Source organism: Acinonyx jubatus, chromosome D4, assembly GCF_027475565.1.
Source record: "Acinonyx jubatus isolate Ajub_Pintada_27869175 chromosome D4, VMU_Ajub_asm_v1.0, whole genome shotgun sequence".
Lineage (NCBI taxonomy): Eukaryota > Metazoa > Chordata > Mammalia > Carnivora > Felidae > Acinonyx > Acinonyx jubatus.
In genome coordinates this window covers 90,117,303-90,139,677 of record NC_069391.1, presented here as the reverse complement: position 1 = coordinate 90,139,677, position 22,375 = coordinate 90,117,303, and the positions used below count along the sequence as shown (strand labels likewise).

Here is a 22,375-nt window from a genome sequence, read left to right as displayed (position 1 = left end):
CACCCCAACGGCTCGGCGGACCTGGAACATTCTAAACTTCTGCGCACGCGCTCTGCGGCCTTTAACATCCCGGCTCCGCCCTCCTCGGCCACGCCCCTTTCCTTCCGGGAGCTTTTCGTCCCCACGTCTTGCCAATCATCCACTTCTTCCCTGGAGCGACCTCGCAACAGGTCTCTGATTGGCTCATCATGGGAGCCAACGCCTAGGATGGGGGGTGACGATAGGCTGTGAGCCGGTCTCGCCTCCCGGCAGTTTGCGCGAAGCGTGATTGGCCGACGCCTCCGTCCAATCAGCGGTGGGCTGTCGGATTCAAACCGGGAGCTTTCGGCCTGCGGTCGGTTGGTCACAGTCGAGTCGTTGGCTTGGCCTGACGTGGACGTGTGGTGCTGCTGCGCCCGCTCTTCGAGCCCCGTCGCTCCCGCCCGCCCGCAGGATGGCTCACAAGCAGATCTACTACTCGGACAAGTACTTCGACGAGCATTACGAGTACCGGTGAGGGGCCAGCCGGCCGGGCTCTGGGCGGAACCGAAGTCGGGGTCGCAGCGCGGCGGCCGGGGTTCGGGTCGGGTCCCGAGGTCGGAGGTCGGGTCGGGCCGGGGTTGAAGGACGGGGGGCCGGGGTCGAGGCCGGGTCGCCCCCGCCCGGGCGGGCGCGTGCGGCCCGCCGGCCTCCGCCCTTTGTTCGCGGAGGCGAGGAGGCCAAGCGGGCCAGGGGGCGAGCTGCCTGGCTGGGGTGTCGGGGTTCGGCGGACCGGGGCAGGCGGCGGGGCGCCTACCCCTCCCTCTGGTCAAGGCCGTGTCCCGCGGCCTCGGTGTGCCGGCCAAGGGGGCCTTCGGCTGCCTAGTCGCCGTGAGACGCGCCCGGACTCCCCCCGGCGGTGGGACGAGCAGCGAGGACGCGGCGGCTGGGAGGCGCTCGGCACTTCCGGCCGTGGCCGTGCGGGGGGCCGGCACCCTCCGGGCGGGGCTCGGGGGCGGGGCTCCAGTCGGTGTTTCTCCGCTCTCCTGGGTCTTAGAAATGTGTTTTCTGGGGAAAAACGGGGCGTGTTTCTTGGCAGCTCTACCGATTAGTCTTTCCTGCCCCGGCTAGAAAATGCGGTTTTCTTGCCACACTTCGATTTGAAGTCTGCCCGCCCAGTTTTGTAGAGGAAGAGCACAGACACGGTTCTCCCGTGGTGCGTGGGCCTAACGTGCAGTGACGCGCTGCGGGCGTCCGACGGCGGGCAGTCGGGGCTGGGACGGGGCGTCCTGCACCGGGGGGCCCCAAGTGGGGAAGGTGCTTTCCGGGACTCGGGGCGGTACTTCCGCCCTTGGTTTCCGGACCCCGGCGCGGTTAGTGAGGAGCACCAAGCAAGGTAGGCCCCCCCCCCCCCCCGCCCCGGCTCGTAGCCCAGTTAGCCGAGCGGTTCGTGGTGGGAGAGGGCAGCGGGAAATTGGGTCTGTTGGGTGTTTGGTTTGTGCTGTAGGTACAGACGTGGCTTTTCCTAGTTTCCTTATGCTGAGGCTGCTCTGCGCCTGGACTTGCAGACCAGGTCCTGTCGGCAGTCGGTCGGCCGCGTCTTGTTGCTCAGAGCCTCCCGCGTACCTGGCCCTGGCCTCTGCCCCCGCGCCCGCGGTCGGGAAGGGAACGTTGGCTTCCGGCAGTATTTTCTCACACGGAGTTGGGGAGCGTCCCTGTGCAGTCAGCCGCCGTTCTCTCGGTGAAGCTGCTTCCACCGCCCGGTGTTACCTGGCCGGAAACAGCCTGTTCCCGCGGTTGTGACTCAGGCCCTGTCAGCGGGGACACGATTCCGTGGTTGTGCGTGGCGTGGCTACATTGCGCTTCTCTGGGAGAAATGTAACAGCCGTTGCTGTGGAAGGCGGAGACGACATTTGTAGAGCCTTGAACGTGTCTGGGAAAGCAGCTTTTCGAGGTAACACAAAACACACGTTCATTGGCTGGCTGTACCGTCAGGAAGGCTTCGGGTCAGAGGTTGGCTATCAGTGAGTATGGGGGCCTCACGTTACCTGTGGGTTTTCAACCGCGCAGGGGGTCAGGGCCCAACTGTAGTTCACTGGCACTGGTAAAAAGAGCATAATTGGATTCAGCAGCCTCGTGGCAGGTCTGGCAACACAGTTGTTTTGAGGCTCATTTCTTTTTTGTAAATAATACGAAACGGGTATTTAATTCACCAGTCACAGACTTAAGTTGATGACTGAGTGCTGATGGGCTAGGGGTTCCGTTTTCTCCCGTGCGGAAAAGGGTCACCGACCAGATTGCACCTTTCTCACCCCACCTGGCCAACGGACTCAGGTGGTAGATATTTTACACAGGTCAAGAAACTGGTTATGGATGACTGTGCAACTTTACTGCTACTGGGAATGGTGATTTATAAAGATTTTTTTACTGTAATTAAGCAGGGTGCACCTTTGTTCTTAAGTTGTGTGAAGTTACAGTTATGTTCTTGATGGTTTGACGTTGGAGAGTATTGCAAGCCTTCCTGAAAAAACTTAATAGGTTTTGGATATAGGTCATCTGGATATGTCTGTAACTTATGGAAAACTGAAGGTCATTGTGTAACGTTGTCAGGTACATGTATATGTGGGACTTGGGTTTGTTTTGGATTTGGATTTGGAAAAAACTTCTAGGGTACATAAGGACTTGTGTGTACTGCAAATCTATAACGTTGAGTAGTGGGAAACCCAAATTAACAAATTAGTTTTTTTCTCTCTTCTGTAAAAGGCTGCATGGGTCTGGGACGACCGTTCTACAGTCAGAAACCATCTCCAGTTTACAAGGCTTCTGTGGTCTTAGATGGCTTCTCTGGCTCCCTGATCACATCATAACCAACAGGAAAGAATAAGGAAGAGAGTTGGGCACGTTCTTCCCTTTTGAAGACAGTTTCCATCAGTGGCATATTTTCTCCTTACACCCTATTGGCCAGGATTTAAGTCCTCAGAGGTAGCTGTAGGGCTGGTTGGGATGTTTTGGAGAACCATGAGCCTGATTTCAGGTATGGGCTTCTGTTCCTGAAGAACATGGGGACAAGTAGCAAGCAGTCTCTTGGAGAAGAAAAGAGGAGTCCTAAAAAAATGTCTTCTGCTTTTCGACCATATATTCTTCTCTCCCTATTTTGAACATAGGCCGTCAGAAATCAGAATTAGAGACATTAGATGGTTCTGAAGATTGACGCCAACAGTAACAAGAATTGCTTGAAAAATCTTTATTTTGAACTCAGATTTTGAGTATCCTGCAAATGTATTTCTAAAGTGCTCATAATTGTAGGAAAGGTGTATTTACTAATTCTTGGCTGTATCTTAACAGGCATGTCATGCTACCCAGAGAACTTTCCAAACAAGTACCAAAAACCCATCTGATGTCTGAAGAGGAGTGGAGGAGACTCGGTGTCCAGCAGAGTCTAGGCTGGGTCCACTACATGATCCATGAGCCGGGTAAGTTCTGCCATTTAGGAAGGCATTAACTGAGATAAAATAGTAGGGTTGCTCTTGTGGAAAATTGTTGAGTAATATTTGATACTGAGTGATAATCCCAAAGTAACCAGTAAGTTTGAATGGCCGATTGCTTTCCTCCCTAGAAAGAATTTCCATTTTATAAAGTACATAATACATGAGTGAAAGTAACAACACGTTATTCTACCTGCAAAAAGATAAGGAGTAGAAACAAATAGGCAATTCTGTTTTATTTTAAAATGTCTTTTTTTTTTAATGTGTTATTAATAGTATTTAATTTTGCCAGGAGTATAATTCTGGTGTTCCCTCCCACCCCTGCCTTTGAAAACCAGGAACTTATTTTAAGATACTTTAAAGTGTCCTCAAGTTCTGTGCATAGAAGTTAATGCAATTTGAAGTGATTTTGATGTGTCTTTTTGTTTAGCCTTCTAGTAAGGGATAATTATTATCTACCACATTAAGATGAAATTAGATAACATAGTGAACCGTGCTATGTGTGTGGTGCATTATGAGTGTTTGTGTTGATGTGTGGGGTTTTCCAGATAGGAGATGGTAAAGTAAAACTTGTGGGGCTAAATTCTACCTTTGTGTTACTAAATAAATCTAACTTAAACAACTTCTGATGCCTTCGACAAAATTTGAAGGCATACTATAGCAGCTGAACTAGGTGAAACTAGAGCAGTCTTGTTTTCTGCTTGTCGAAGAAAATCAGCAGTAGCAGCATCAGAAACTGAATTAAAGGATTGGGGCATTTAATCGTATCCCAGTTCAAAAGCTCTTTCTCCAGCTAATACCAGAGCAACTGGGGAACTAGGGAACCCGGGGCCCCCACTTACAAAGAAACAACCTTTGGGAATGGGCCCCAGGGATCTGTACTTTCTACAGGCCGGTGGGTTTTGATTTTCGTATTCGTTCTCTTTTTCCCATGGAGAGAGGTAACCTTTCTCTTTTCCACCGGAATGGAGATTCTAAAGGTAGAAACCATTTTCCCCAAAGTGATTTCTCTACTTAGTTAGCGTCTCTTTCTCCAGGGTAGGTAAAATTAAAAAAACATGGAGGGGAATATTGACATTATCAGCTTGTTTTCTGTTTACAGTTGACAGTGACTTGAAGCAAAATGTATTTCGGATACTTCAATAAGTAACAGTTGATCGTGGATTGATTTTATTTTGGTTCAATTCAGAATTTGAATTTTGGATTTAGTGAATGAAAATTAACTGTATTGTATTAAAATTATATAAAATCTTTTGTTTCCACAGAACCACATATTCTTCTCTTTAGACGACCTCTTCCAAAAGAACAACAAAAATGAAGTATATCTGAGGATCGTCAATTAAATCTTTTTCAAATTTAATGTATATGTGTATATAAGGTAGTATTCAGTGAATACTTGAAAAATGTACAAATCGTTCATCCATACCTGTGCATAAGCTGTATTCTTCACAGCAACAGAGCTCAGTTAAATGCAACTGCAAGTAGGTTACTGTAAGGTATTCAAGGTAAATTTCTTCTAGTCAGTTTTTCTCTTAATATAAGTGCCTGTTTGACTTTGCCTGTTATTTTTGTTAAATAAAGTTTATATGTTGCATTTATTTACTGGGGTTTGTTTATTTAAAACAATTTTTGTTTTAATGTTTATTCAGTCATTTTGAGAGAGAGTGCCAAGCAGGCTCCTGGCTGTCGGGGGAGGGGGAGGGGGTGGGGGTGGGGGAGGGAGGCTTGATCTCATGAACCTTGAATCATGACTTGAGTAGAGATCAAGAGTCAGGCTTAACTGAGCCACCCAGGTGCCCCAAGGGGTTTTTCTTAAGGTTAATTTGTGTCTACTGAGGTGGTTAGATGATTTCAGTTTTACAATGTTGGTCTGGAGGAGATAAATGTAAAATATTAAATGGGTTTAAAAAGGCTTGGTTTGATGAGGGTACCATGAGTTCACTTAAAAAGCAGGACTGTTTCATAGAGACATTAGATTTCACTGCTCTGCTGTTAGTTTAGTTCCTGGAGAACGGTCCAATGTGTCTAAGAACTGTCCCATCTGGTGGCCTTAAGGGAAACCACTGAATCCTATTCGGCTCCATTTACCAAGTAGGCGTAATGCTCCCCAGAAAATACCACCGCAGTTTTAAAGTTGAAAGGCACTGTGAAACACCTTTTATTCCATATACATGTTGTGTCTGTCAAATTGCCTTTAGCTGCTACGGTACTCTAGGGTGAATGCAAACACAGACTATCTTTGCTGTGCTGGGGAACACTTTGAGATGACAGTCTGGTGGTCCCTCTGCTCCTCTGTCTTCGTACATGGACGAGGACTGCGAATCCTACCAGTGGTGCTGAGCAGCAGCCTAGAACTCCTTTCTGCCCCTGGGGGCCCAGGGTTAGCAAGCAAGATGACAGAATTGCTGTGTGCGCCTTGTTGCCCTGTGGGTAAACCAAACAGTACAGAGTGAGAGGGGACACCGGCCTCCGCCTCCAGCAGTGGTGGCTGCCAGTTCCTAGGCCCAAACCTGGTGAACCTAGCCGTCCCCATTTCCCGCCTTAAATTCCTGCTGGTCCGCGAACCCAAGCGTCCATACTGGGGGCAGCAATCTGCGGCTGGGCTCCTAATTAACCCCTACTGGCCAGACAGCCCGCGGGGGGGGGGGGGGGTGCTCAACCCAACCCCCAGGCCGCCCGCGCCCGCCACGGCCACACCACGCCACTTTCCCTGACTCCTTTCCTCGCGGTCATTGGCTGTCCGCCGGAAGGAAGGCGGCAGCCGTGAACCGATTTTCCGTGCTCACTTCCCGGGTGCGGGAAGTCCGTGCTTTCCTCTGCTCCACACACCACGTGGTACGCGGCCCCTTCCTCCGCCTCCGGTGTCCCCCGCCCCGCCCCGCCCCACGCGGGCCCTGCGCGGCCGCCGCCCTGCGCACTTCCGGCCGGGAGCGGGGCGGGGCCGGGCGCGTTTCTGTGACGCGCTTCCCGGCGTCCTCTCCGAAGGCGGAAAAGCGGGGAGGAGGAGCGCAGCGCGTCCGTGTCACCTGCCGACGGGGCTGCTGCTGGCCTCGAGGGCAGGGTCTCCCCCGAGCCGTGCGCCATGGCGTCGGAGGGGCCGCGGGAGCCCGCGGGCGAGGTGAGGACGGCGCCCCGCACTGGGGCGGCGGGGCGGCCTCCTAAGCGGGGGAGGACGCGGCCCCTGGAGGGAGGCCGTCCGGGTGCCCGGGGAGGCGACCCCGCGCCGCCTCGCCGCGCTCGTGGAGGGGAGCGGCCGGCTTCCAGTAGCGGTGCGAACGTGCGCTGGAGCGGTAGCCGCCGCCGGCCCGCCGCGAAGGGAAGAGTGTGCTTTGTAAGCGCGTCCGCGGAAGTCAATGTTAGTGCGCTTCAAGAAACCGAAGGAGCGGGTTTTACGTCCAAGTCCCAAGGGTGTGGGGCTCTAGGACGATTTCTAGCAAAGCCTGCCTCTGCGTCCCCACAAGACAGCTCTTAATGGTTCGCCGAGCGAAAAGCAACGGTTTTATGTAACTTTTGAGAAATTCGGTGGAGGTAAACTTGCGCGGTGCGTTTGTGTTTCCGTTGGCCGCTGGCGGGCGGTTGTGGGTTCTCCCGGACTCAGGCGGAGAGAGGTCGGAATCCCCGCACTGCGGGTGGGAGCGAAGGGGGCGCTGTCAGTTGTCCTCACTACGTGTTCAGGATGGGATTTTATTTCCGCTCTCACTGCCTGCCCTCCCCGCCCTTTGTAATATTTGGTAGAATACTTTTTTTTTTTAATATAAAAAGCGTTGGGGGAGAAGTTGTTAGCGAGCAAATTATTATTTTTATGAGCGCGAGGTATTAGAACAACGGACGGTACTGGGATTAGCGTTTCTGGGGCTGCTAGAACCGAGCCGCTTTCTTGGGTTTTTTTGGTTCCCATTTGGTTTGCCTCAGAATGTCTGTAGTTAACCACCTCTCCACCCTTTTTTTCCCCTCAGGGCATCAAGTTGTCAGCAGATGTCAAACCGTTTGTCCCCAAATTTGCTGGGCTCAATGTGGTGTGGTCAGAGTCTTCGGAAGCTCGTGTGTTCCCTCGCTGTGCAGCCCCGTATTATCCGTGTGCTCAGGAGCTGCCGGGGCCTGAGTACGTACTCTTCTCAATGTCTTGTGGTACCTGGGGACCCGATGGAGGGAGGTCAGACTTCGATATCTACCGCACCTAACCTGTTTAAAGTTCTCGAAAGACTGGAGGATGCTCCTCAGCCGAGAAGGGTCTGAGCCAGTGGCTCCACCTAACTGTGCCCTGCATCAAGACGGAAACCTCAACTCCCCCTTCCTTTCTCCACACTCATGCCACCATTTGGGGCAAAGAAAGTATGGGGGTTGCGTTGCATTCGTTAGTAGGAAACTTAATTTCAGGGATCATCTGTGCATAGGGTTTGAAACTATATCAGGTATCTGATGGGACAGGGAATGGGCGGCAGACAGAAGCCCAGACAAAGAAACCTGCTCTTTGGGTTTAGGGTTTAACATTTTAAAATCATGCTTGGGGAGGAGTGGGGACTCTCAAATATGGCTCCTGCTTTGTGTGGATAGTACTTTGGAAATTGTTGAGTTTTGCTTTAACCATTTTTCTTTATAAGCGTCCTGGGGAGAAGGATTCTTCGAGTTTGGGTTATAAAATTCTTCTACGTTTGAGTTGAAAGGAGGCTTATGTTGTTTTTTAAGTTTTCCTTTTCCTTCTTGAGATTTCATTCTTTAGGTATTTAGAAAATGGTTTCTGTTATTAGCTGAGTTTAGAAAAACATGTATTAAACGTTTTGTGTTGTTCTGTAGAGTACTTGTAGGTTTTACTTGTAAGGTATGCATCCCCTTTATGTGAGAATTGTCTTTACACTCCTTTAATGTGGGTCATACTTGTTTCTTTTCCATGTCTGTATAGTACGATTGAAAATAGTTTAAACTTCATATAAATTCTACAGTGGTATTCTCAAAGATGAAAATTGGAATAAATAATAAAATTATCAAGTTGTCTGATGTACTTAGGTTGTATTTTTTTTAATTAAAAAAATTTTTTTTAATGTTTATTTTTGACGGAGACAGTATGAGCAGGGGAGGGGCAGAGAGAGGGAGACACAGAATCCGAAGCAGGCTCCAGGCTCTGAGGTGTCAGCACAGAGCCCGACGCAGGGCTCGAACTCACAGGCTGCGAGATCATGACCTGAGCCGAAGTCGGACTCTCAACCAACTGAGCCACCCAGGCGCCCCTAGGTTGTATTTTTTTTGACAGGGTTGGAGGTTCTACCTGTATGTGCTAGGGTAGGAATACCCAGGTTTTCCATTGTAATTTCATCCTTTGTAAAAGGAAGGTTGGCATGGATCACGTTTGAGCTGTTCTGTACCTTAGGTGGTTCACAAGATAAAGTAGGAGATATATTTCACTCAGTGGCGAGGATTCGAAGCCATGTACTGGGTGGGATTCCAGTTACCCGAAATAAAGGTGGAAAACATTCCTGCAGCTAAAGTAATGTTCTGGCAGTGGCATGAATGGAGATGAAATTGAGGCTTAAAGGATTGCTAAGTTTAAAAATGAAGTTTCTTTATCTCTTGTCCTTTTTTAGCTTTGATTTTTTTTTTTTTAAGTTCTTTATAAGCAAGGAAAAGATTGGCTGACAGTATTCCTTCCTGAGAAAAAAACAAGGACAAAGGCACGAAAGCAGAGGGGCGGGGTCAGGAAAGACAGGGGCCTTTGAAGGGGACAAAATGGGGGTACACATATTTGAGAACTGGTTATCTGGTCTGTTCTCATGGAGGCTAAGAAGTCTTTGCATGAGCCAGATTTTGTGCAAATGGGGATCTCCTCTGATGAAAATAAGGATAGCATTTTCCATGAGGAACTTGTTTCCATGCTCTTGTCCCAACCCATGGGGTGGCGGGGAAGTGTAACGGTCTTTCTACATCTGAGAAACCGAGGCTAGAAACATGTGTTCAAAGTTATTCAGGTAGGTAGCGCCCAAACCAGAGTTAGAGTCTGTCCTGACCTGTGTTCATGCATAGTCCCCAAAGCTGCTGTGAAGTTGGCAAGTGTTGAGCCTTTCAGTGTGTTGCAGTATGCTGTGAGATGTGGGTGCTTTTTCCTTTTTTTTTTTAAGTAGGCTCCACGCCCTGTGTGGAGTCCATTGTGGGACTCAAACTCATGATCCTGAGATCAAGACCTGAGATAAGATCAGGAGTCGGATGCTTACCCGGCTGAACCATCCAGGTGCCCCATATGTGGGTGCTTTTAAGTTAAAATCTCTCAGCAGTGAGAACCTGTAGTCCTGGACAGAGTGTGGCTCAGGTCTGTTGGGTGGCTGGAGCGGTGGCTGGAGCCCAACACATCCTGGCCCGGCTGTAGGGACTGGGGGCAAGACTTTGCACGACCATCAAGGACAAAGGAGCAGGTGTAGGGCTTGGGAGAAGCCTGCATGGTTCAGGCAGGAGGTAGGGAACTGTTGGTTGTGTTTTAAATGGTGTTGTTATGCTCACTCCTGGATTCTTGTTCTACTCAGAGGGAGAGGGGCTTGAAGGCTTTGACTGGGTTGCAGGCACCGAAGCTAGAGAAGAAAATACGGGGAGCCCTGCTGCAAGGAGTACAGTCTTCAGTGGTCCGTGTGGGTGTTGGTGGGAGAGAGGCTGTGGTGATTTCTGGCTGAATGCATGCACAGTGGTGGGGTCTCTCCTGGGAGTGTGGGTGGGAAGAGGGGCTGCTTGGGGACTAGCTGTACAGCTTGGTGCTCCAGTGCCACTTGGGGAAGAGTGAGCCATTCGGTGGGACAGCCTGTAGGTGGGAGAGCAGGGCCCGGAGTTGGCGAGGGTAAGGGCCTGCAGGTGCGGGTGAGGTCTTGGGGGGAAGGAGGACAGGTGTGGGCTCCCGAGTCTGACTGGAGAGGAGGGAAAGTGCAGGGGAGCACCCTCCATGGACAAGCTTTTGGAAGGTGGGATGGGACCAGTGGAGCTGTTCAAGTGATGTGACAGAGGGCCAGACCCCGAAGATGGCATGGCGAGGAGGCGACCGGGCTTGCAGGAAGGATGTCCTGGAGACTCGGGACTGTTGGTAGGGACGGGGTGGGGAGAAGTGGGCAGGGAGCTCAGTGGGGATCGTGTGAGCATGGGGACTGGGGGGGGGGCAGACCAGCTGTAGAAGCACTGCCAGTGTAAAGGCGGGGGGTGGGATGAGACGCTGGGTGTGAGGGAGGTGTGTTCTGTGGTTTAGGGTCATCTGGGCAGTTTGTGGCAACTGGAGTTTTACAGACAAGCCATTTGAAGCCCCAACAGATGCCGTGGGATGTCTCTGTGACATCTGATTGTGTGGTGCTCTCTGCGCATAATTGTACTGGGCTTGGATTGGAAGGAAAAATACCAACTTCCCGGTGGGAAGAAAGACCAATGGTGACCTGTGCAAAGTGGGACTAGATTGTGAGCAGAGGCGGGACCCGGACCAAGGTCTCTGGACTCCTGGATGGACATTTTCTGGATGACCACAGCCTTCAAAACCACCGGATCCTGCGTCCCTTTTTCTTCCTGACCTGTTTCATCACTCTTTTCATTTATCCTGTTTTGGGACTTGGGCCGTCATCTTTTTTACTATTTTTTTTTTTGCTGTCAACCCGTCTTATTTTCCCGTGTTCTCTTCTGAAGAACAGATTCTTCACTTTTATCTGCTTCCTATTAGATTTTCTGAGCTTCAGATAAAATAAAACGGATTTGCATCTAGAGTTAGCATAGTGGGATGAAGCTTTGAATCTTTTTCTTTGCAGAGTACAGCACTAGACTTGGTGCACAGAGGCAGGTACACGAGGAGTAGTTAATTGCTAGAATTAGTGGACGATCTTACAAGGTCTGAGCTTACTGTAAAATGTCGTGGGTTCATAGACCGTGATAGCAGGCTGTCCGCAGTCAGGTACCGTGTGGGCGTGAATGCAGTGAACATTCTGGTAAGTGTGTAGCAGGTCTAGCCTTGTCACCTGGGCGGTGACTCCCTTCTGCAGCGCAGGCTCCTCCTTGCAGCAGAGCAGAGCCTGTGCCTGAACCTCTGGCTGTTGAACAGCAAGAAGGTGATGCAGGTGTGTGCTCATCAGCTCTGATTTTCCCGCGTTTCAGTGGCCCCGCACACTCTGGGATTTCACTAATTTTCCACCAGAAAAGTTGCAGCTCTGGGAAGTCACAGACACATGTGGTGCTTATTTGTGGGATTCAGAAGGTCCTGTTTTGTGTCTTAACTCTTCTGCATAGCATTTCGCCGTTGTTCGGCTTTCACTGCAAGGTGGTTGAAACCCCTGGCTGAAAACCATGTTTGCTAACAGAGTCAGCGTTAAGTCACATTTCGGCAGCCCGAGCAGATGGGGCGTCTGGTGCCTGTGTCCTTGGCAGGGTTGCAGCTCTTGGGCCACCATTTGCCTGCAGGTTCTGGGTGGGGCTGGCAGGTGGGTTTGGGCGGCAGGGCCTGTTAGAGCCCCCTCTGCAGGGAGAGTGGTCTGGATGGCCCTGCTGGCCAGCGTGGCTGAGGGAGTCTTGCCCCAGCATTTGACCCCCTGGGAGTGAGGAGCTGGGGCGTCCCTGGGCTTTGCCGCACGTGTGACACAGTCCGGTCACAGATGCCTCAGTGCTGCTGCGAGCACGTGGGACTGGGTCTGCGTCTGTCCTTGCAGAGCAGGAAAGAAATGCTGGGAGGTTTTATTTGCCTGTTACAGATCTTTCAGTGCTAGAACAAATGACCTCAACAGTAGTGAGAAGTTGAAACGTGTCTAGTCCAGAAGTGCTCCTTGGTTTGTGGTACGAAATCTGTCACTAAATTTGCCCTTTTTATCTAGGCAGAAACTCTACACTGAAGATGTGGCCTTTGGAGCTTCAGCTTTTCCACCTCAGTATCTGTCCTCTGAGCTCGCTGTCCATCCGTGCGGCTACTCTCCTTACCCCGTGGAGTCTACACCGCGCGTGTGCCCGGTGCCCGGCGCCCCGTATGCTTACGGCCACCCCGGCTGTTACCGAGCATTTCAGACCCCGAAGCCACGGAGCGAGCAGGTGTGCGCTCTCTGTCAAGGCACAAGAGCTGTGTTTAAGGTTCGCAGGTGCCGTGGTGTGTCGGCTGCTTGAGCGTTTAAGACACAGAGTTGGTCGATTCTCACGTGACACTTAAGTGTCGCTTATCACTTTTGTGTCTTTAAGAATTGATTTTTGTTTAAGCTTTTTTGAAATGGTTGAGTTGTGAATAGTTACAGATTTGCAATTTTAAGCCTTTTATATGAGGGTAGGTTTCCTTAATTCATGTTAACTTTTTAATTTTTCCTGCAGAAAAAAATGTATGATGAACAAAAGTTTGATAGCAAGAAGGCTGACGGATCTCTGCCATCTGATCTAAAATCAGGTAGAGGCTCACATCCTACTTACATTCTCGCGGATGCTAATTTGAAATCAGGTGACGGTGACAGACTCTCTGATGTTATATCGTCCTACCCCATTCGCCCCAGAAACGCCACTGTCCTTTGTACACCGGTTCCTGCGAGCATGCTCGCTGAGAAGAGCAGAGGCCAGTGGGCTCCTGTGGGATCCTGGAGGCCTCTCCCCCCGGGGAAGGACCTGTTGTTGGGGAGGCTCCATGATGTGCCCTTTCCTGTGCAAGAACCCACTTGGCGAGTAGGTGACACCACAGGCCTCGGAACATGTCCTTAAGCAGATTGCAGCCACATCCTCTACTGTGTTTGACCATGTTCGTTCTTGAGGTCGCTTCTCTACTGTTCATGTGGGATGCTTTTTAGTAGGTGGGAGAGTTTCCTGTTTACATCCCATCGTGAGCAGTAGCAGACCTGGGCGGTGTAGTTACCCAGGGGACATGTCTACTCTGGCCTTGGAAACTGCTGTTCCAGGCTGTGACCAAAAGTTAGCGATTCTGTGTGGTGCTTTTTCCTGTAAATCATGTGCTAGTGCAGTTTAATGGCTTATTTATATAGAGTCAAAGTCTTTTTTTTTTAAGTTTATTTTGAGAAAGAGACAGCATGAGTAGGGGAAGGGCTGAGAGAGAGAGAGGGAGGGAAGAAGGGAGGAAAAGAGAGAGAATCCCAATCTCCGCCAGCTCAGAGTCCGACGCGGGGCTTGAACTCCCCAAACTGTGAGATCATGACCTGAGCTGAAACCAAGAGTTGAATGCTCAACTGACGGAGCCATCTGGGCATCCCAAGAGTTAAAGCCTCTGTAGTAGCTTTATTTTCTGGGAACGGTCAACTTCTTTACATGTGTAACTTATATTACTTGGTATACAAACTTTTCTCTTTGTGTTGACTTTACTCCAAAACCATTTGGCACATGGGAACGTGAAAGGGAAGTTGAACAGTTAACCGTAATGACTCTGGTCTCATGATTAAATGCAGGGGCTTCGTGGTGTCGCAGCCCACATTAGTATTCATCTGTTTTGGAAGGAGACAAATGGGAAAGAGGTTCCAAGTTTAATTTTACTTGCTGTGTTTCAAAATTCCTCTCTAGTGTGGAAGATTTGACACTGAAAAGAAAATCGTTGGCCTCCCTGTAAATTTTCAGAACTCTATAGATGCAGCATAATTAGATTGAGGGAACTCGTTCATCGGCTTTAGGACTGCGCCCAACGTTTGCGGTGTGCTTTGCTTGTTTCTGCCCGTTGGCCGGGCCAGAGCAGCTGGCCCCTGCGGTCCCTTCCGTTTTCCACCGTCTCGCAGGTTGGCAACACTAGCAAAAGCGAGGGCGTTTGGACGGTGCCGCGTCGCTGCGTCAGCCGCAGTAGACTTCCTGCTGTGCAGTTGAAGCGTGAGTGCGGGTCAGCGCACGGCCCCTCCATCTTTACCCCGCTTTTCATTCTGCAAACACAGATGGTTATCACAGACGAACGGACAGGAAATCCAGAATCATCGAGAAAAGTGCATCTGCCTCCAAACCAGGGTTTGAATTTACCAGGATGGATTTTCCTGAACTGCAGGGTCCAGAGAACAGGGAGATCGCAGAGACACGGAAGCAGCCCCGGTGGGGGCCTCTGCGCTCCGCCTCAGCTGACCTCTCTCTCCTGGGAGAGGTGGGGGAACCCGCCGCAGCCGCGGGGACAGCAGAGGTGAGTGCGGGGCCTCCTCTCCGTTCCATTCCTCTTCCCCCGTCACCCCCGTGTGGCTGTCATGGGCGGTGGGTCTTGGTGTGCGGGTCGCCAGAGGACCTTCTGTGTGGGCTGCGGCCCCGAGTGCAGCTGCTGTTCTAGAAGAATCCCCTAATTAGCCATTCTGTGTTTGCTGCCTGCTGCTGCAGCTGCGCTCGGTTCTGGTGAGCGTCCCGCTGCCCACACGGCTCCTCGAGAGCATCTGCGCCAGCGTGGCATTGGGCAGCTCGCTTAGCGGTACTGACAGAAGTCGTTGTAGTCAAACAGTAGTATCTCGGACTGCAGGGAGTAGCTTCCGATTTTTTCTGGCCTTTGACCCATACCTCTCGCTGATGAGTCCACAGACTCTGCAGAATGATGGCTGGGAGTGTGTTTTGTTTGCCGCTTAGTGACTTTAAAATATGCCGTGTTCCACATTCGGTCTCACGGTTTGAGTTCATCCGGGTTCCAGGAAAAACCTGATGAGGTCAGTAGTCCCTAAGACGGCCTGGGACAAACGTCTGTTGTGGGAGGGCGGGAAGGCCAGGAGGACAGACACCAGGAAGGGGGCGGCCCCCCCCCCTCCCCCTTGAGCGGGACGGGAATTCTGCCTCCTCATGCGCTCTTGGGCGCCGAGGCGGGCAGAAGAGCCACTGTTCCCCCACGTGGCCCCGTCCCTGTCGCACTGCGGCGCTTTCCGGTGGCTCAGCTGTGACAGGGAGGGCCGGCTGGCCTCCTCACGTACAAGGCTCTCCGCTTGGTGTGGCCCCGGCTGGGTGTGTGTGATAGCTGAGCGTCCAGGGGCCCCCGTCTGCACCACCGCTGCTCTGTGCGTATCCGAGCCCGTGAGCACTCTAGGGAAGTGGGACAGGACTCCGGGGAGGGCCGCAGCGGGTAGGGTCTGACACGTTCTACCGTGGTCACCTGCTCCTGCTTGAGCACTGCGGATCTGGACGAAGTGAGGCACACGCGCTGTGTCAGGACATCTACAGACTCATGGCCTTGTGACGTGTTCACACTCAAATTACATGTGGAGTTTAAAATTTTTCCTTCTAGAAGGAAGATTTTCCTTAGTAGTAGATCTTTAAACACAAGAAAAAAACAGTTGACCTTGAACAACACAGGTTTGAACTCCACTGAGTTGTGGAGTTTTCTTTTTTTTTTCTTTCCTGATAAAATCAGTACAGTACTGTAAACATATTTTCTTTTCGTTGTAATTCTCTAAAATGTTCTCTTGTCTCCAGCTCTTTTCGTCATAAGAATACAGCCTAATGTGGGATGTGCGTGTTAACCCTTCATGTGGTCGATAATAATGCTTCCGGTCAATAGTAGGCTATTACTAATCAAGTTTTGGGGGGAGTCCAGAGTTAACATGTGGATTTTTAACTGAACTCCAGGGGTGAGCACCCCAACCCTCAGGTTGCTCAACATCTGTATTTGTCTGAAGTTGTACAAGAGAAAACTGTGTTAAGCATTTAAATCTTTTTTTAATGGAACGTTGTGGGAACTACGGGGATTTCCCTCAATTTGAAAGAGCGGGGGAAGGGCAGAGAGAGAGAATCCCAAGCAGACTCCGCTGTGTCAGCACAGAGCCCAACTTGGGGCTTGAACTCACAAACAGATCATGACCTGAGCCAAAATCACGAGTCGGATGCTTAAGTGAGCCAGCCACCCAGGCACCCATGTTTGAGTTTTTAAAACTTTGGGCATTTTTCCTTGTCGTAAGCATTTTGTGAAAACCGGTGGCGCTGAATCTTTATTGATATGTGTAGTTTACGTGATTGTTCTTGAAAGCTGTTTCTGGTGTTTCATTGGCCTCGGTGAGCGTGTAAGTTATATTTATTAGAAGAACAGGTTGTGTTTAAGTAATTTTATTTTTTATTACTGGGCTCAGATTTAATGAAATGGCAAAGTGGGAAAAGTTTTGAAGGATATGAGCTTTAGAATTTATTTTAAACCTATTCAGATTTGAATGTGTCACTTACCTTTTGCCTTGAGCACTGCCTGTCACCTGGCAGTCTTCGTGTGCCCACCTGCCCCCATGTCGTCTGCCGCCTCGTGCTCTGTGTGTGGCCCTTTTTGGCTTTACAGAAGGGTGTGTGGGTTACAAGACGTACATGGGTTGTCTCTGGACCTTCGGGTGGACTTTGGGTGTGGGGAACCGTGGCTCCCGCCTTCTCTCGGGGGCCCCCGGCCGCAGGCGGTGTGGGCACTTGTGTGCTGGCATGGAAGTCGTGTCACACTGATCTTTTACAAGGGGTGTGGTACGTGTGCGGCGATCCCCTTACTGGGTGCACGTAAAAGCAACGCACAGGTGTTTGTCGCCTGGCAGCGAAGGGAGCTCTGGGGGCTCAGCTGAGCTCGGCGGGCGGCTTCTCCTGACAGGAGTGAGGTTTGGCATTTCGCACTTATTATTTATTTGGATTTGTAAAAAAAAAAAAAAGCATTTTAAGTTTATTCATTTTGAGAGAGACTGAGCGTGAGAGTGCGGAAGGGGCAGAGAGAGAGAGGAAGAGAGAATCCCGAGCAGGCTCAGCACTGTCGGCGCGGAGCCGGATGCAGGGCTCGAACTCACAAACCGTAAGATCGTGGCCTGAGCTGAAAACCAAGAGTCGGATGCCTAACCGAGCCACCCAGGCGCCTCACTTATCTGGAATTTTTCATTCGCGCGTATCTTGCAGATTTTAAGAACGGCAAGGGACGCCGTATTTAGAAATGAAGCGATTGCTTTCACTTTGCAACAGCAGGAAAATGCCGGTTTGCCTTTTAGGGTGAAGGAGCGGCGAGAAGCCCGAGCGCGGCCGAGTCCGTGGCCGCCGGCGCCGCAGCCGGGCCCTCCTCGTGCGCCAGAGGTAAGAGCGGCTGCGCCCTCCGTCGGGTGCCGGGCCTCGGCTGCCGGGGCCCCTTCGGACGCCATCCCGGAGACCTCGGGGCGGGAGGCAGACGCTAGCCCCGAGCCCCCCGCGTCTGCGCGCGGGGCTGTGAAGCGGGAGCAGAGAATTCTAGAGAGATGCCTCCAGCGTGTCCGATGAAGTGAGATGTTATATGGACTCAGGAACACCTGCTTCCTGAATGATCACCTGCCCCGGTGGTTCTCCGAGGTTCTGGCTCCAGGACCCCTTACGACCCCTCCAGCCCCGGGGAGCTGCTGTGTGTGTGCCCGCTGTCCGGATCGGCAGTATTCTCGGTTCAAAATAGTCATTCCCTTACAAGTAACCCCGGTCCCCCGGTACCTGTTAACAGTGTGTTTTTGTGAAAAATAACATTTTCAAGATGAAAACCCCACGACGAGGAGAGCAGTCTCGTTCTGCACTTGCGCAGCTCTCCACCGACCACCGGCTCCCCGCGGCTCGGCCTCAGCGTTGGGCCGTCGGGCGGGCTGAGCCAGCTCCCGGCTGTCCGGAAGCCCGGCCGTGGCCCGGAGGAGAGCGCGCGGGGAGGCACGGGGCCGCTGTGTGTGTCGGGGCGTCGGTTCTGACCCCGCGGGCCCTGCCGGGGTGTTGGGAGCCTCAGACCCCACTGAGAGCTGTCGGCCTGTCCCAGAAGTGACATTCACGAAGAGTTCAGTAATTCTGCCTTCGGTTTGTCTAAGGAGCTTGTCCTGACCGAAGACGTTTTTACGTTTCTCACGTCTGGGACGTGTGTGGTTCAGTAATGGCTTTCACTTAAGAGGTGACTCGGATAGTGTGCGGCTCAGTCTGGCGTCCTCGGGCCGGGGGCGGGGGCGGGGGGAAGCCACGGCCTGCCTGGGGCCTGTTGTGCCGGCACAGAGTCTGGTGGGCGCCTGAGGAGCGGCATTGCCGTACTTAGGCCTGAGACCTAAAAAGCAAGAAATCCCAGTTACCGTGGTGGCTCAGATCCGTGATCTTTGACCTGTGGTGTTAAAGGTCCATTTCGAAGTCAGGGCCAAGATTTCCTCTTTGCCTCGTTGATCTCGTGTGTTTACCGTATGGACTTAATGGTGGAGTAGTTTTTAATCAGAACTACAGTTTGTGTCCCCACCTGCACCCCCAAGTTGGAAATCCGGTTTCCGGGCAGAGCACCTAGGCTCACAAGTGAATTCAGCCCGCTCCAGGAAGAGAGCTTAGTGAGTACGGTCGTCTCCGGGAGAAGGTTTAGAGCTCTAGTCTGAGTGTAATTACGCCTGAGTAGTCGCCTCACATGATGACGTGTTTGCAGTTTCTGAGTCTTTTTATTTTACTGTTGAGATTGTTCAACGATTTTGGTTATCTTTGAGCAGAGTTATCTTGGACACCAATGGGTTATGTTGTTCGGCAGACATTATCTACAGAACGGCCACCGGCCCCTAAAAACGTTACTTCCATGATAAACCTAAAGACGGTTGCTTCATCAGCAGACCCCAAAAGCGCTAGTATGTCACCCTCTGAAGTTTTCTCTGCGGACCCTTCCTGCAAAGAGAAACACGTCCACCCTACTAAAAAGGTATGTGTCCCACTTGGGTTATGTTGGTCTTCTCTGCCACTGACCGGGTAGTCTCGTCATCTCTTCTGAGCTCCTAGGGGAGTGTCCCATTCTATACTGTAGTCCCGATCTGACTTGGTCCCACTTGCGCCTTGAGAGAAAGTCGAACCCCAGTCCGGGAACACGAGTGGTGGAGAAGGTAGAACCCCAGTCCGGGAACATGAGCAGGAGCTTTTAGAGGGAGGGGCCGTGTCCATTTCAGACCCGTGGTCTCCGTGGCCGTGAGCCGTCGTGAAGTCTCTGAAGGAGAGATGCCGGCAGAAGCTTAACGCTCTGGCGTGTAAAGTCTTGCTCCTTCACCCCCCCCCGTCCTTCGTCTGTTGAATTCCAGCTGCTCTCCCTGTTTACTCAACAGTAAAACAGTTGAGTTCCACACTGTGGGATCAGCTGCGTGTCAGTGATGCTTGGCTAACTGCAGCTTTCTTGTTGTAAGATAGCATTTCAGAATCCACGTTTCTCTCTCCTTTCAAATAATTTGAAGCTGTCATCTTTATTGGTCCCTTCGTTTCATTTCTTAAAGAGCCTTTTTTATGGGTCTAGATTTTGTTCTCGAATCTCATTGTGTACTGGTACGTTATTTCAGGTTGTAGCACGGCCGTATTTGTTTAGTGCAATGATGTCCCGTCTTTTGGAGGGCGAGGATACTCTCTCATACCCCTAGTGTCACAGACTGTCCCTCGCAAACGGGAGCTGTGCGTTGACGGTCAGTTCGAGGGAGAGAAGGTGTGCTGGCGACAGGTACGGTGAGGTCACACCTGTGTGCCTGCCCTCACGGCTCTGTGAACCGTGTGCAGGACTCCAGCGGAGCGGCCGAGTCCCCTCTGCACTCGGTGCCGCCAGCTCGGGGCGCCTGGGCGCAGGCCGCAGGATGGGGCGCGTGGGCCTCTGGCTGCTGCTTCCCCTCTGCTGCCGTCTCGCCATCCGAACCAGTTTTCCTGGCGCTCAGTTAAATTCTTAGAGTGGAGAGGTTTTGTTTTCCCAGAATCTCTTTTAAAATTCTATTTTGATCATAGGTGCAAGGAAAGTTTTAGAAGCGTTCTAAGCCAGAGACGAGAAAATTGGGATCGCCTGTGGTCTGATAACCCAGAGGGCGTGGTCTCGTGTGTAACGGAGATAACGGGGTCACAGTGGTTTTTTCCTCTGAAGCCTTCTGCTGTGAATTTTTATTATCAAGATAGTGTTACATCAGAACGTAATACCACAAAGACCTGCTTGTGAACAAGGTCATGTTCTCCTCCCTTTGTTGTTCCCTCCCAGGGAAGCCTGTGTCAACAGCCTGGTATGTGAGCTACCTCACGGTCCTCAGAGCATCAACAAATAGAGATTTTTTTGTTTTGCTCTTTGAGGTTTTTTCTTTTAGACAAAAATGGGGTCATTCTGTACACATCATCCTTCACAGTTCCCTTGTTCACTAACAAGATTCCATGGACCGGTCCCGTGGGTCAGTAGGTAAACCTTCTTCTCAGTACCACTGGAGGCCAAGTCCCCGCTGGGGATGAAGCAGGACCCCAGATGCTCTGTTGGAGCCCCTGCTCTGTTAGCACTTCCGTCCTGACAGTCCGGCGCGGTGCAGACAGGTACTGTTAGTGCCTCGGAGGGGAAGAAGAGGGAGAGGCTCCGAGGAGATGCCATGCTCTTGAGCTGGAGTGACGGTGCAGTCCTAGCCTACATCCAAGTGTGGGCGCGAGTGCAAAGGCCCTGAGGCCAAGGTGCATTTGACCTTATTGAAGAAAGGCCAAGGGACTGAGGGGGTGTGGGAACAGTGGCGTCACATCAGCCGGTGTGGGATGGGCCTAGGCAGTTGTCCCATCCAGAGGCTCCCCAGGGGGTTCCGATGTGTAGTTTAGGGACCACCGGGCCATGGTGCTGGAAGGGGCACGCGAGTGTTTGAAAAGACTTCGAGTCGGTATTAGAGACATTCATCTTCTTTGGCTCAAAAGTAGGTTTGTCCACGTCTACCAGTTTAAAAATAACCGGATGTGACAACTATTTCAGTAGACTTCTTTTCCTCGATTACTGTGCTGAACGCTGGCTCTCTGGAAAATAGGGACGAGGAGCCAAACTCAGAGCAGAGCTGCCCTGTGGTTGTACAACCTGATATCTCAAGTTTGCTGACTCATGGGAGTAAGCACTCTAGTGAACGTCTTAAAAACCCATGATTTTTGCTGTTTTTTGTTCTAGTCCAAAGCGTCACAAGGTGGCGATCCTGAGCAAAATGAAGCCTCAAGAAAGCATAAGAAAAAGAAAGAAAAGTCTAAATCGAAATACGAAGTTTTGACCATTCAAGAGCCGCCAAGGATTGAAGTACATTTATATTTATGACTCACCTCGTATGACGTAACAGTGGGTCTGTTGTGATAGAAACGTGGGTTCGTGCTGGCTTCCGAAGGGAAAGTCTCCATTATTTTCTTTAATAGTCTTTGCCCAGTGCTACAGAAAACAGTTGTCCCCCTTCTCCTTCACCGTGGTGGCCCGGTGTGGTCCCCAAGTTGGCACGGGCGCCCAGCAAGCGCGAGAGTGCGCGCGCGGTCTAGACACGGACTGCCGCCTGGGGTCTGGTAGCGTGTGTACCGTGGGGCTCACGTTTACCCTCAGTATCTCGTTCACCTGGTCTTCCCTTGCCTTGACCTGCTGGCTTTTGTGGGGTCTGCTTTTCTATCCAGCAGTGTTACTCTCGTGTGCTTTACTCTGGAGAGAAAGTTAGAATGCCCTAACTCCATTGGGGGCCCTGGCCAAGGGAATTACATTCAACTTCCAGCGTTGCTCTGTAAATTCTTTTCCTGTGGCGCCCCAAGAAAGTCCATGTCCTGCACGGAGTCGTGCTGGCTTCTGACTCAGTTCCAGACTCAGTGGCCTGGCTCCTGGCGCTGGCAGAAGTGTGTCTCAGCATCCAGCGCAGGGCCAGACCTGACACTTTCCTGCATACTTAGGGGCTCCCGGGGCTCCTGGAACATCCCCCCCGAGGACTTTGGGGTCGCACGTTTGAAGACCTACGACCCTGTAGAGCATTGGTTTGTGCCAACGAGGAGCTCGTGTGTTTGTGCCCTCGTTTCCCACATAACTTCTGCGACTCAGCTGAGATGTTAACAGAAGCATGCAAGATGCTTCTAAGTGGTGGGAACGTCATCGTTAGAGGCCCCCTGCCCTATTTTCTAGCTTGGGGTCAGCACACGAGACAGGGAGGTTCTGTCTCCTGAGTCTAGACTGACCAACACGCTTGCAGCCTGTGCCCAGGGGGTCAGGGGCCCCCATGTCCTCAGGACCCTGCTCGCTGCCCTCTGGGGCGGGGCGGGGGGGGGGCGGGATTACAACATTGCTCCGTAAATCTAAGAGTCAGACAGTGTGGGGCTGGTGTGGGTGC

General features: G+C 51.6%; 2 protein-coding genes across 7 annotated transcripts in view; both read left to right on the top strand.

Moving 5' to 3' along the window:
• Nucleotides 1-304: 304 nt before the first annotated feature.
• Nucleotides 305-5,041, top strand: CKS2 (CDC28 protein kinase regulatory subunit 2). The gene is made up of 3 exons (XM_027041217.2): nucleotides 305-492; nucleotides 3,304-3,431; nucleotides 4,709-5,041. Exons 1-3 carry the CDS (start codon nucleotides 434-436, stop codon nucleotides 4,759-4,761), a joined length of 240 nt encoding a protein of 79 aa, XP_026897018.1. The 5' UTR covers nucleotides 305-433; the 3' UTR covers nucleotides 4,762-5,041.
• A 1,362-nt stretch (nucleotides 5,042-6,403) lies between these two features.
• SECISBP2 (SECIS binding protein 2) overlaps nucleotides 6,404-22,375 on the top strand; it is a 40,456-nt gene continuing 24,484 nt past the window's right edge. Inside the window, exons 1-8 of one of the 6 annotated variants that reach the window (XM_027041211.2) lie at nucleotides 6,404-6,561; nucleotides 7,400-7,545; nucleotides 12,254-12,464; nucleotides 12,735-12,807; nucleotides 14,279-14,514; nucleotides 17,214-17,384; nucleotides 18,811-18,975; nucleotides 21,196-21,318. In XM_027041211.2, coding sequence (XP_026897012.1) covers nucleotides 6,526-6,561; nucleotides 7,400-7,545; nucleotides 12,254-12,464; nucleotides 12,735-12,807; nucleotides 14,279-14,514; nucleotides 17,214-17,384; nucleotides 18,811-18,975; nucleotides 21,196-21,318 — 1,161 coding nt within the window. In that variant the 5' untranslated portion in view covers nucleotides 6,404-6,525. Of the gene's footprint in view, nucleotides 6,562-6,614; nucleotides 6,985-7,399; nucleotides 7,546-12,253; nucleotides 12,504-12,734; nucleotides 12,808-12,838; nucleotides 13,077-14,278; nucleotides 14,515-17,213; nucleotides 17,385-18,772; nucleotides 18,976-21,195; nucleotides 21,319-22,375 lie in introns of those variants that run through there. The other 5 variants (XM_053205366.1, XM_027041210.2, XM_027041214.2 and 2 more) reach the window with 5 other exon arrangements.